Source organism: Aquila chrysaetos, chromosome 12 (genome assembly GCF_900496995.4).
Source record: "Aquila chrysaetos chrysaetos chromosome 12, bAquChr1.4, whole genome shotgun sequence".
Lineage (NCBI taxonomy): Eukaryota > Metazoa > Chordata > Aves > Accipitriformes > Accipitridae > Aquila > Aquila chrysaetos.
The window spans coordinates 43,230,561-43,245,364 of NC_044015.1; the positions used below are offsets into that span (position 1 = coordinate 43,230,561).

General features: G+C 40.9%; 1 protein-coding gene across 4 annotated transcripts in view; it reads right to left on the reverse strand.

Moving 5' to 3' along the window:
• Nucleotides 1–2,968: 2,968 nt before the first annotated feature.
• The window catches only part of SLC44A5 (solute carrier family 44 member 5), a 107,843-nt gene continuing 96,007 nt past the window's right edge, over nt 2,969–14,804 (reverse strand). For all 4 annotated transcript variants that reach the window (XM_030031757.2, XM_030031756.2, XM_030031758.2 and 1 more), the window contains 5 exons: nt 14,143–14,216; nt 12,219–12,289; nt 10,729–10,817; nt 10,001–10,085; nt 2,969–8,001 (listed from right to left, as the gene is read on the reverse strand). In XM_030031757.2, coding sequence (XP_029887617.1) covers nt 7,889–8,001; nt 10,001–10,085; nt 10,729–10,817; nt 12,219–12,289; nt 14,143–14,216 — 432 coding nt within the window. In that variant the 3' untranslated portion in view covers nt 2,969–7,888. The remainder of the gene's footprint in view (nt 8,002–10,000; nt 10,086–10,728; nt 10,818–12,218; nt 12,290–14,142; nt 14,217–14,804) is intronic.

Below are 14,804 nucleotides of genomic sequence, written 5' to 3' on the forward strand. Positions count from 1 at the left end.
AAAAGCAGAAACATTTTCACCAGGTATTTATGACCAGGGTCTGTTTCATTGTAACAGGTCAGCTACCTTAGCATTTTCTTCTTCAGCGGAATTTCAGTCAGACCACACCACTGCTGACTGCACCATTACTCTGTCCCAGTGTAACGGCAGCACAATTATGACTAGCGGTGCCAGAGCAGAAAGGTGGCTTCTTCTCCCCTTGCCCTGTGCAGCAGGCGCTGATGCCAGCAAGGAGAGCTCTCTGAGCAAGGTGCACAGCACATAGGTGCTGCCCGCAACAAACCCATCATCAACTAAAAATGAGCAGCCATGCTGCATCCTGTCAACTGGTGACATGGGTCACCGACCCACACCCCAGGCCTGCAGGGGAGACTTGCAGGGTATGACGGTCCCGTTGGGGAACTAGAAAGAACAGACCTCACAAAAGAAGTAGGATCCCTACAAAAGACTGGAGATCAGACTGCTGGTACACGAGAGAAAACTCAGGCTGGGTTTTGAATTCGTCTGGATGTGGATTAAAGTTTCTGTGGCATGCAGCCAGCATTAGATTTAAATGCAATATGAATGGCAAGAAAACCATGTGAGATATAAAACACATCAGTCTGAAAACACATTTGAAAGGAGGCAAGAAAGCAATTTTGTTAGTAAGCCTGACATTTTCTGAAAGAGGACAATATAACTAATCGCTGCAAGTCAGTTCCAACAGACCATGTGTGTTAACAGGAGATACTGATGTAGTTTAAAAAAAAATAATCCAGATTTAATTAAAATAACTACGTACATATGAGACACATAGTAAAGGTCCTCTCTGCTCCAAAATACCCTTACAATAACTTCTATATTACAAATGTATCTTCCAGCGTCTGGGTACACTATGATAGATTCTGCAGGGCTATACATGATCACCTGAGTTCAAACAATGATACTATGCTTTAACATACACAGTGCTTTACTATTATTGTTGTTGTTTATTGCCATGATCAGAACTGAGCTTTACAGTGATGCTTTACAGAACAAAAAGAATGCAGGCTTTGTTTGCCAAATTTGCATCTGATCAAACATTAAAAAAAAGGGGGGGGGGGGGAAGTATGCTTTCATGAAGACTTACTGTAGAACAGCAGTGTCTTCTAGCTCTTCCAAGCAACTGTTCTCTACAAGGCTTGTACCTCTTCCTGTGTGGCATGGCCTCGGTCAGCCTAGCTGCTGAACTGGGCTCAGGTAACACCGGCATCCCTCTGAAGACTGCTTTTACAGTTCACCTTTCACTGTTTAGTTTGGACTGAAATTGCCCACATCTAAACCTTCCGGGCTGAGCCATTCTCCTCACTGTATGCATTTGCCTTGTCACAACTTTACTTTTCCAGCAGCTGTCACCCACGCCCGGAGGCACAGACAGTCACAACTCCTGCACGGCAGAGCTGTGCTGTACAAGTACCACTCCTCATGGCCACTGACCAATGATATGACTGACTGGACAACACAAACCCACCAATCTAACCACCAAAACTGACAGCATTTAACCCCCTCTAAGAAACAGTGTCCTACAGTGTAAGCTTAATACACTGCTCATTTTCCCTTAAATGATATATGCTGCAACTCTGAATTTAAAGCATCTGTGTACCCTGTGAGCTTGAATGCATCTATTTGCTATTCAGTCATTGAATCCCAACCATACAGCCGTACTTTCTCCATCGAAGCATTTCTAGCTAATGTCTCCTCCTACTGCCACTGCCAGTCTGCCCAAGATGACAGCAATGCCCAGCTGGCCACAACTGTCAGCATCATAACTTTCTGTGCTAATTGAAAAACTTTATCATGATGTTCCATTGCAGTGACTGTGGAAGGCCAGAAGCATCCTCAGACAAGGCTCCCCACATATGGTACAACTTATAATGCATACCTTCACTGTTAACCTTGAGCCCAAATTCTCCCTTTGTCCCGCCTCCAAATAACTGCTCCAGCGCTGCCCCTGCTGAAATCCATCCTCATCTCTGAAAAGCTTTTGCACTGTTTTTGGTTGGGTCCCCGCCCCCCATCTGCCAGAAAAATGTACTGTAGGCAGAGATACTGCCCCATTTCCCCTGCTTCTCGCAATGGGCCACTGGCCAGACTGGGCCACTGGCCAGCTACAGACCCACCCGTGATTTCAACACCTACAGCAGCGTTTCCCGTGGAAGCTAAGAAAGCTAGGTCAACCCATGGTGTACAATAGCAGTTTTATTGACCTGACACACAAACAGGAGAAAACCAGGACTTTTAGGGAGTCTCCTAAACCCCAAAAGACGTTTCTTCTGAATTACAAGGTGTGAATTGGGCCGATTTAAAATACGCCTTGTCTGGTACAGGAAGATCTCAAAACGGTTCAGCCAAACCCCTGTGTTTTACTATTACATGGTTCAGAAAATTTAAATAAAAAAGGTAACAAACAATCCTCAAACTTTCACGAATAAAACTAAGAATTTCCTTTCCTCAAGGAGGGGCACCACGCGGCCTCCCCACACCACAGCATTTCATTTCTGCCCCTACCAGCAAGTCCACAAAGCGCGGAGCCCAGCCGCCGCTGCGGCCCAGGCCCAGGCCCAGGCCCCGGTCCCGGTCCCGGCCCCGCGCCTCCTCCGCTCCGGGCACACGCAGCACCCTCCGGCCCGCGGCCCCCCCCGCCTGCCCTGCCCTCTCCTGCCCCGCCCCTCCCCACCGACTCTCACGCCGCCGCCCCGCCCCGCCGCCCTCTCGCCACGGCCCCGGCCCGCCTGCCGCCGCCCGCCGCCCCCAGCGCCGCCGTCGGCGTCCCTCCCCGCGGCGCTCCCCTGCCCTGCCGGCGGCGGCGGCGGCGGGTGGAGGCCCGGGGCCGCGCGGAGGAGGGCGGGGCGGGGCCACCGCCCCACAGAGGCTCCGCGCGCTGGAGGGGGGGTCGGAGCGCGGGCCGGCGCCCGGCGCGGCGCAGCGGTCAGCACGAACACACGTAGCGCCTTTTGTATCTAAATCTTTATTAGAACAATCCCCAAGAGCTGTAAAACAGTGAAGTAACAACAAAATTAAACACTTCGGTTATCAAAGATATTTAAACAATACGTTTCCGTTTCTGCATAGCAGAAGCAAACAGGTTTTAGAGCTCAAACTGTCGTGCTCATGTTAATTTGGTTTTGGCAAGATGATAATATAACCTCAATAATCACATTAATGAAACAGTAACCTCCCTTCCATTTCTTAAGCCTTAAAGAGCCTGTCTTGTGATTTTACAACCCGTTACTTGGGACAAATACATGTGGACTTTTTGTAGCGTAGAGGAAACAGACAATTTTAATGTTAGTAGCACTAGTGTTACTTAAACGTGAAGAAACAGGTACCTTTCTAATTTGATTACAGAGCAGTACAAATAATGTATTACCTCAAAAATCATCGCCCGTATCAAAAGTTAAAAAAGGTAGAATAATTTATAAAACACTTCCAGAATAGCAAACGATCAGTCTTGAAATGGAGAATGAACTTTTCACTTATGAACACGCAAATAGACGCATTACAGTAATATACTATGTATTTGCCAGCTTTTTTCCTTCTGTTCTAAGTAGCAGGAGCCCAGCTCTCCCTGCAGTTACACAGGTACAAGACGTATGATCACTGCAACTGAAAGCAGAACAGGCCCTACGCAGAAGTTCACTATACCATAAATTAAAGCTATAAAAAAATCTACTACTGAAAACAGAACAGTCTTGCATTGTTTTTATTTAATTATTTGCAACACCACAATTGTCATGATGTGTTTTCTCCCGGACCAGAGAGTCTACTTTCACGATCTGACAACAGCAACGGGGAAATTGGTGTGTGCTGCATCATGCAGCTCGAATGCATCTGACATCTTGTCTGCCACTCATTTTATATCAGTTAATTTGAAATAGAGAGAGTACTGTTTTTCCTATCTAGCCTTTTCTGTTTTGTCGCCTACATGGTGTGAATAAACTTCAAAATATAAGCCAGGTAAAATAATAGCCAGTAAGGCACTTTGTCAGAGAGGACACAGCTGTCCAGGCTGAGCAATTGGTCGAAGGGAGACATTCTATGTTACTGAAAACAGTCAGTCTATTCTTCATAATCACTTCTCTGACAACCCATTTGTAGAAGAATACTTACTGACTGTCCCAGAATCAGCTTGACGTTGCGTCTGCCAAAATCTTTTTCCTGTTCTACAGCAGAACATGCAACAGTAAAATATTTCATACTGTTAAATACTAATGTTTGAAAGACTATTCAGCACCCTTGCAATGCCCAAGAATCAGCTGCTGAATACTACTTGGAAAAAAAACCAAACCCTCAGCATAAGAAATGATCCCATCTTTCTTGTTACCTTGTTTTTTTCTTTCTGGGGTCACTTTTTTCTTTTTATTTATTTATTTATTTATTTTTTACAAAATTTGAAGGCTTGACATTAAAACTTTGGTATAAAACATGTAAATGAAAGCCATCCATCAATATGTTGTGGGGAGACACAATGAATCCAACCAGAACTAAACCAAACATGATTGCGTGGATACGATAGCAGGTGTTTTCTACTGTCTCTAGGTTTCTACATTCTGCTTGTCCCAGATCCTCAAAAGAGTTCTTCCTATTCACATAAAAGGGTCTTTCTGCAGAGCCACCCTGCCTTTCCAAAGCTTCTGCCCAGAGAGGAGGCGCCCAGCCGAGGGCCGGGCAGGCCCATGATGGGCTCCTGCCGGGTTTTCCCCTTGGACATCTCCTCCTCTACTGCACCGAGAGTGTGGAGCAACCGCCAGCCTTCTGCCACCTTTGTCACAGGGCTGGCCTGCACCTCATGGAATGGGTGGGCATTTTGTCACAGACTCCTGTGGGCTCAGGAGCAAAGCACATATGACATATTTTACCGTGTTATAGATAGCCACATGTTCCACTCTCTAAAGTCAAGAATGGAATTTTGCATTTCATACTAAATCAAGGAAAAAAGTAAACGTCCAAATCCATAAACGTCACTACTAGTACCTCCTCTGTGGTGTAAGTCTGCAGACTCTGGCCCACAGGATTAGTTAGGAACCAGTATAATAAGTTAGTCTTAAAATATTTTAAGTGATTCTTTCCCAAGTAAATACTTGCATTAATTTCTACTTAATTCATTAATAGCAATTTATATTTTAAAAGCCAATTTTAATATTAAATCATTATGATTTATTTATTCAATTTATTGATTACAAAATCTACATGGTATTGCTTTGTATTTTCACAGTTCTCATAATTAAGAAAATGGCTTTTAAATTTTCTTCTCAGAAATGATAATCACTTACATTCTAAATAATTTCACAAAATAGTGAGTGGAGTAAATTTATACATATATATATTTTTTTCTACTGTATATAAATAATAATACAATTTAAAACTTTCACTTTTAGAAATTCCTTTAGTAAATGCATAGGTTTGTTACAAAAGTCTTCTAATCAAATAACTGTATACTATTTCTATTATGTTTTATTCCTAGTAAACTCTATGGTTACATTCATATGATAAAAAAAGCACGCTGTATTCAGAAATACACTTTTTCAGTTGAGCTCCCGGTAAAACACTCAAGTCCAGTAGAAATATAGATTACTTAATGTTTCTTTAGCTGCAAACTAAACACACAGTAGTATTTAAAAAAAAAAAAAAAAAAAAAAAAAAGCTTTAGCACATGGACTATAATCAGACCAGCAGCTTTTTTAATCACAGAATGGTGACACATACCCCAAAAAGTTACTGACTTAATTCTCAGAAGAGATTAGATTAATGGGGGGGTTGTATATTCAATGCCATGCACATAATGAGAAAGGAATGATGATGATGATGAAAAACTTCATCAGTAAAGAGTCTGATTTTTTCTGAAGGTAGGTTTCTCAGCCCTTTCTGAAAGTCAGGTTTACTCTAGGGTATCTCAGGAGGGGTTATCAAAAACTGAAGGTGCCCACAATCAGTAGTTACGTTTGAAACTGTACGCCTTTATTCTACATTGAGTCCTAAACTGAACCACTCGTTTCTGTTTCAGGGGGAAGCGCTACAGTGCCCACTGGATCACAGAGAATGCATACGAGTATCCTGTCACTTGCACCTCAGTTCACAGGATTTCAAGATCCTACTGTGGCCATGACTGCAATCACGTAACCACGTGAGCATCAACATGACCCCAGACCCGTTGCAGGAAGGACATATTTCTGCCTTGGTAGCAATTACAGTCATCACAAACTGGAGCCATAAGTTAGAGAGCAAAATCACTTTGGGATGTGGATCATCAGAAAATTTTGCCCAGAAACTTGCACTCAAACCATCTGGAAAAGAATTTGCCTTTCTCTCTGTGATATCAACGGGCTCCTGGGGCTAGAATAGTATTTCCAGACACTGAACTCCTGTAACAGATCTGGCAGAGGTATGGCACGTGCCACTCCTGGAAAGCGGACAGTAATGAAATACCTTATTCAGTATGGTGGAATCCATGAAAACTAGGGGCAGGCCTCAGTGTGGTTGGGTCCTTGGGCATCCACGAGACTAACAAATTAAAACCTTTTCAGCTCAGCTCATGGCAGTAACAGACTTGAGAAGTACTCCAGTGTAAGACTTTATCCATGAGCAGGGCTGTTTACTAACCTCAGTGACAGTTCTATTAACGGTGGGGGAGGGGGTCATAAAATTGAACAGAATGTTAATGTGCTTTCTACCAACAGATTTTGTACTAATGACCGGGCAAATTTAATAATCAAAAAGCAAACTAACCCTTTTGGACCATCTTTCAGTAGCTAAATTATTCATCCTGTATCACGAGGAGACTCAAGTTCAATGTCTTAACACCTTACTGCGTGAGCCACTGAGATCCTGGAGACCCGCAGAGAGAGCACACCCAGCACTCAGCACCCACACAGTCATTGCAATGGCTCATTAAGAAGCTAGGCAGAGGCAATGGAATTCCTCATGCACACATATGGCCAAGACTTTCTTCCAAGGAAAAAGAGACTGCATTTGGTTTTCCTTTCAGTGAAGCTCAACTTCCTCATAATGTAGAACACAACTGGAGACTTGTTAGAGATAGGAGGATATTAACACAAGTGCATCTTTCTTGGACATTGGCTAAAAATGATACATTCACCATCTTGTACCAGATGAAACCTCATTTGTGTGAACCACAAATCACTTCAAGTGCAGTGGAACCTTCGCTCAGTTATATCATCTTTTAAGCACAACTCACAGAAAACTTCACTTTAAGCAGTATCAACAATAGTCTTCTCTGACTACCTTCTTTGGGACCTGCAGGGTACCATCATTTCTTAAAAAAGACGCAGTTGTGGATGTGATTAAAATATCACTACATTTTTCAGTGTAGGGAATCATTAATGCATGTATAATCACAGTTTAAATAGCTGTGTACCAGCTTGTACAAAAAAATACAATCATAGCACCGTATTTACAGATTTAGTACCATCTCCTGGTTAACTAGAGAGTCTCAAACTATCTTTTATGGCTAATTAGGTTATATGTTAGTGCTTTCAAAAAATTGCCTGAATTTCTTTTACAAATATACACTTATAAAAAGAAACATTATCAAAACTGCTGTCATCTAAGGCAGCAACTTGTGTTACAAAAGTTATTAAAACATCATTATAGACTTAAAAAAGCTTCAAATTTACATTTTCCTTTTCATAGGCACTCTATAAACTAAAACGTGGCCTTGTTTTCACAGCTGTTAGTTAAGCATTTAAACTAGTTAAATGTTACCAATGTTGCTCATTTTTTTTAGATATAAGCAAAAGGAAAAAAGAATCACCCATTTACCAGAAGCATCATTTACAGTTTTTACTTTTGCCTACTTTATACATGTTTTGCTTAAAAGTGACACTGTTTTGATGTTGAGGTTTAGTGTATGTTATCCCACTGCCTTCTTAGGGCTTAGTTCCTTCTTCCCTAGAATTCGGTGAAGGCTAGCTGACATGAAGTAGGGTTTTGCTGTAGATCCATCATTTCTTTCCAGGTCTTCACCTGAATTTACACAGCAAAAGCAGCCAAAAGAGCAAACAGCAGTACAACCACACACACACACAGAATTGAAGAAAGGAGAGAGCAAAAGACCCAAGATTAAAAAAAAAAATCTCAATCAAGGCCAATTTAGCTGTATTGTTAAGTTGATGAAGGACACTATAAAACTTCTATTTTTCTCAAACCAGAAGAGGTTTTACACAATGCAGAGACACAAACATCTAGACATTTTTAAATGATGGCAATATATACTTTCTATTCTCTCGTTCTTTGGTTTGGTGGAAATTTTCAGAAACACTCATGCCTCCACTGAAGCCTGGCATTTTGGCTACTTCCTGCTAGAAAATTTGTCCCAAAGAGAGCTGTGGATTTAAGCACTTTTTAAAACCGGACCCTTTTTCACTGCCTAAGATAAAGTTCTTTTGAAAACCTGATGCCACAAGTGCACAATATTCTATATGATCTCCTACTGTCCATTACTGAATGGAAGCATGGGAAGCAAAACAGAATATGAATTTAAAATAATGAGGCAGACACAGTACTTTTTTTCCTACAGAAGGTCATGACTAAAATCACTGATCTGGGTTCAGCCCAGTGTTTATGCCATGCAGTAGTCACAGACCAGTGATGGACAATCTGGAGGGAGTGTGCAGTGAAGCACAGTCACTGCAACTGCAACCCTGCAGAGGCAGACAGTTGTATCTGCAAAGCCAAAAAGAGAGCACTAGTTGTAAGGAGTGGCCAAAGAAGTTAGAATAAGCAAATCTTCATATATCTCCATGGCAGTATGTACCACGTGTCTTTGGAATAAATTAAAAAGAAAATCTGTTAATTTTTGAGTGCACCAACAAACTTTCTAAATTTTATTAGTTTGATCAATTTCCATTTCACTCTAAATAATAGTAATCATTATTTCTTTATTTATGATTTAGCTTATTTCTTATTAGTGCTATGTCTGCCTGTGATCATGTTTGTTTAGAACCAAAGTCCGTAACTTGAGATAAACAGGATGTAGCTCTCAACTAGACATCAATTTTCAGTTTTCTGACTGATTTTGTTCCTGTGATTCTTTGGCAACCCAGTATTTCCAGAACCACTGCTAACCTTAGTTCCTAGGGAAGCAGGGTTAAGAAGGTGAGTGTTCAAAGGAAAGAAAGAATTTATGCTATTGTAAGAGGAGAATCAGTATTACCGTGTTTATCTTGCCTCAGTGATCCTCTGTGCATATGACAGATCAAGCTTATGACTATTTCAGTATTCCCTTAGTATTATCAAATAATTCACCAACTGCAAGAACAGTCACTGCCATGTAACTTCTCTTAGGACCAACCAGAATGACTTTCATTACAGAAAAATTGTATCTATTTCTTGAATTCAGTAAATCTAGCAAATGGAATGTATTTTGGAGTAAGTACATCCTCTTCTTATAATCATGTCCTAATTTGAGACCAACAGATTTCTTTTGTGATTTTAGTATTCTCTGACTGGACACACTGAACAGCAGTCCCTTTGAGAGTGCCTGTGATTGCTTGCTGTTGGGGGGTCCAAAGGACAGATAGTGTTTTAAATGGTATTTTACACAAATTTGAAGGTAATTCAGCATAATACTTTGTTCAGGACTATTAAGTTGAAAACAAAGGACTGCCTATATACCAAAGAAAAACCTTGTTATTAACAAAAGGTTTGAGTGAATCATTGCTGTACAGGGCTCTTTACAAAGCACCCAGAAGCAAACTCTTAATTAAAGTTCTGAAAAACAAAAGCCAGATACCCCCATGAGCCATATAGCTACCTTCCATTACTGCAACTAATTACATTTGAATGCTAAAACACTTCTGCACTGAAGAATGCATCAAGGAACCAGGCTGAAAAGCAGAATCAGTTTGTTTTTCACACAGTCTGCTAGCATGTCACCAGGATTCTGTAAGGAAGGGGTAAGGTGGTTTTCTACTCCTCTTCCCGTGACTTGCAGGTTATTAGTGAAAGAAAATGTAGTACTTACAAAAGCAGAGGAAAAGCGTGTCGACACACATTGCATAGACGCTGAAGAACCCATGTGCAACTAGGTAGGAGCCAATAATGACCGTCTACAAAAAACAAACCACAAGAAAACCCCAAATTTAGTTTGGCACTGATGTCGGGCAGTGTTAACACAAGTCAGAAGTCTAGTCTGCTAAGCATATTTGAGAGGATTTAATGGCAGCTCTGTAATTCTACCAAAGGTTACTACTGCTGTGGAAAAGGATCACAGGTCCAAGACACCGTATCCTAACATGCAGTTCCTAACATTTCCAGCTGCCAAACTGGAGCCATTTCAACCCCCAAAGAGAATATACACCAAGAATATTCTGAACTCCTTCAAGATTACTCTAAAGAACCACTCATCCTAGAGGTGTTCTGAAGTCTAGGGAGGCTACAAAAGGAGAAATAGATGCATCACAAGGCCCTTCCATTAGAAGCCACACTGTCATCGGTGCCTCACCAACGCCCTTTGCTGCCTGGGAAGTCTGAGCAAAGCAGATGTGAAACCTTTTTCAGTTTTTCTGAAGGTGCAGAGTCACTGCAGTGTCACCTCTGCCTGAAGGATCCAGAGGGCTGGAGTGTAAGCAGATTCAGTGGATAGTGTGCCACTGAGAGGATGACAACAAGAGCTGTTACCAGACCATGCCCTGAGTAGTCTGAGCACCTCAAACTGCCCTCAGTGTTCAGGAGATTAGATGGTTGCCTTACCAACAATGGAACCCAGTAGTAATTTAACGTTGGTGCTTCCTGTGCAAAGACTGGTATTCTCTGTGTGAAGAAAAAGAAAGCAAGAACACCTGCAAGAAGCACAGAAGATTAGTGATTCCTATGCTAACTCTGATTTTCTAACACCTAAAGAATGGATGAGACAAAACAAAGACAACAGATCCAAGGTTGGTTTAAATAAGTTTGTAAACAATAAATTCCTCAATACTAATTATCTGCTGGATCTGTATTCTGACAGAAGAGATATGTAAATTAATCAATTACCATAAAGATATTCATGGGCCCAGAAAGACTTTAATGAATTGTTTTGTTTCATCATTCTACTGGATTTAACAGCAAAATTAATTAACAACTATAAACAAGACAATGACATGGGATAAAAAAGACCATTGGGTGGATCTTTTCTAAAATAAAAAAAGAGTGAGAAAAATTCTGCTGCTTTAAATTTTATTGCTTGAAGAAATACTTAACTATTTCAGATTAAAAGGAGAAATGGCAGTGCTAGTAATAAGCATGACAATAAGTTTAGAACAGACCAATGCATCTACAATAGAAATCACCCAAAGAATTTCTTCTCAAAGAGGATGAACACATTAATTAATTTCAGTATTTCATGGCTTACATTTCAGAGAATATGTTTCAAATCAAATTTGCTACCCCAGTTTGAAAGTCATTCTACAGTAATGACAAAATATTTTAGATCTGTTCTTGGTATTAATTTTCAACTTTTGATTAAAATACAATTCATTAGTAATATTTTAAAGTATACAGAATACAAAATAAGGTTATTTGTAAAATAATGGTTTGAAACTGCTGTGACCATTTAGAAAACCGTAAGGGAGTACTGCCAACTTGAATTTCTGAAAGTGCTTAATTTAAAAAAAAAAATCACTTTTCTGTCACAGAAGAACATGAATAAGATATTTTGATATTTACCAATAACTAAGATAACCCTGTAAGGATGTTAGAAATATAGAATATTTCTTTTACGATAGCTTATAGCTATAATGGGCTTGAATACAGCAGAGCTTCAGGCCCATCTCCTGCAGACCTGCACCACCACCTCTTGTATGCATGCTGTCTGCTACCAGGTGAATCTCATTTGCAATTTTGTTCAGTTCTTATGAAAGGTGAACCACTTGTGGCTGACTTTTTGGGTGTGAACTTGGTTTGATTCAGCTATGATGCTTTGGCTGCAGAAGTCCTTGTGCCAGCAACACATGCAAGAGCAGTAAAAGCAATTATGGAAAAGATGCTGTCAAAAACACACCAGGGTACAAGGGGAAGGGGAAAAAAAGAAAAAAACGTGGTTTAGTTCAATCTTGCAAAGCCTAGAAACACAGGAACAGCTTCCCAAATAGTCAGACCAATGAGAACCTCCAGCTGTTAACTAACCATATATGAATATGGCAGGCATACTTGTAGGTACCAGATAATAGAACATACCATTTGGAAAAAATTGATTAGCTTACCTACACCACCAGCAACGAGAATTTTCCCCAGGAATAAAAGAAAGTCTGTAACTTTGTCCAGAACTGCAACTCTGTTCAGCAAGGGACAAATGACACATCACCATCACAAACCAGACATTTGTATTCTTTCTCCTTAAAGCTATGGATAATCGACAAAACATGACCAAGAAGCTGTCTTCTGCTGGTTTCACAGGCTGACATACAACAATGCAGAAATGCAACACTGAGATGAGCTTTGTTACAGCCTAATCCCATGAGGCAAAAAAGCCCTGAGCCTCTTGTTGAGTTAGGCCTTAATGCAGCAATACTGCTACAGCACTTGAAGACTGTTTATTGCTCCTGCTGGTTAAAAAAACCCAAAACATAACATCAAAGTATTTTTATTCCAGCCTTTCTTCTAGGGTCACAGATAAGCCAGCCTGGAAGAGGCAAAGTACACACCAAAACAAAAAGCAATGTTTGTGTAGATTGCCGATAGGTCTTCTCTTCACTTGGTCCTATCTGGCCTCATTTCATGACCCCATAACATGCCAAATCTACTATTTTAAGATATCACGGTACAACACTGAAGGCAGGAGTCCTCAAAGCAGGGAGACAATCACAGATGAATGAATGAAGGTAGACAGAAAAATTGACAGTAAATCTGCAGCCCTCGTTGAAAGCAACAGCAGGGAGCTTCTGCTTGAAATCCTGCCAGCCTGTTATATCAGAAACTGCAGGTAAAAAATGGGATGGAAAATGAGCTTTGTATCATCTGCCTCTTGACAGCGCTGAAGGCTATGGATATGGTAATATATAGCACTGACTACCATGAAAAATAAACATTAAGAAATATTAAAGAGAACAAATCATCATTAACCTGTCAGAATTCAGAATTAGCAAAATACACAAGATAAAAAAATCTCCACTTGAAACAATAAAATTATATGCTTGGCTTTTAGCTTTGCTCTTAATCAGTAAGAGCAAAAGCACAAAGGACAGTGAGGTGATGTTCTGAAAGGAAGTGAAGGCAGCTTCTCTTTCCTATTGCACAGGCACAGGTGTGGACACCACCGTACCGTATTAATGCAGGGTAACAGAGTGAATGTACTCCATTCTCCCACCTCCAATCCTTTCCTCTTCTTTCTTAAGCATAATTTCCATTTTCCTCTTTCAGCCTTCCCCTCCATTCCTCTCCTCCTCCCAGTCCTTCACTTAATAATTTAAACCACCTAACCAGTTTTACTGTGTCTCTTGTTTAGTAATTAGATTGTCTGCTATTGCATCAACATGGCCTGCTCCTAAGTTATTCTCTCATTATTTTTTGATCTCACAGTAGTACAGGAAGAGCCAGGAACAATGAAGAAAACTACTGATGAGAACAGGGAGTTTGGCAGCAGTCTTGGTAGTGGGGAAAAGGTGGGGGGGAATTCCCAGCACCAGGGGAGATCTGGTTATGTTCAAGTTACTGGTTTTGAAAGCAAAGTACTCTCTCTTCTCTACTGCCACTCTCTGACACCCCATAAGCTTTCTGGATGAATCTGAAGACTTAGGTCTTTCTGCTTTCCTTTTCACAGACAGTGAGTGGACCAAAGCTCAAGAAACACACATACAGCAGATCATGAGCACCCCATTCCTGTATATCCATAGATCTCCTCTCAGGGGCTCCACTGGTTCCTTGGAGGCACTATTACAACCTACTGGGTGCTTATGAATTTAAAAGAACAATCACAACAAAACTGTTAGATTATATCAACTTTGCATAGGTTACTATGCTGGACAGCCTGCTGTTACACACTGAGTGTTAGAAGTGAGGGCCATGTCTGAGGACAGAAGCAGCTTACAATAATATTTGGAGGAGACACGGGAGAGGAAAGAAGTGTGTCTTGAGAGTGCAAGAACAGGAAATCTTGACATTTCCAAGGACTGGGAGATGGTCCCTTACCTCACCACATTCCGCATAAGCAAAAAGAATGCTTCCTTTGCCGAGGTGCAGAAGTTTTTACCATATATGGCAATCTGCAAAATAATAGTAGCTGTTACATATTTTAAATAATTAGGATACCTCCTTGTATGCCAGAATCTTACTGCATGTAATGCATAGTTCTCTCTAATATGTGGCCTTGAAACTCAGATGAACATGAAGCACTGCCCCCAGTCACCTGTTGCCTCTCAATGCTTCCCACCATGCTGGGACAGAATATTATCCATCTTTCCTCTTCAAATCACCTGGTGATGAGCATGCCACCCATTGTGATCTTGGAGGCAGTAGACTGAGTACTTAGTTTCCCAAGTAGAGCAAATAAGGTACTTGCTGAGGGATTCTTCTCACTTTCCTAGTTACCTACACTAGATTTATAGTCAGTGGAAAGGAACAGGCACTTGTAGAGCAGAAGTGAGTTGACTCTGTAGGTATCTCCTTGGACCTGATGCTGCTCTCAGTTAAGAAGAAATCAGCAATACCAGTATCAAAAGTCAGTGGATTTACATCCACATAAAGTAAAGCAGCTAAAGTTATTCAGGAACAAAACCATTTCTTCTTCCCAGAATAGTGTCCACAAGTCTAAGATATACTAGAACAGCAGTCAGTTTACCAACTAAACAGGA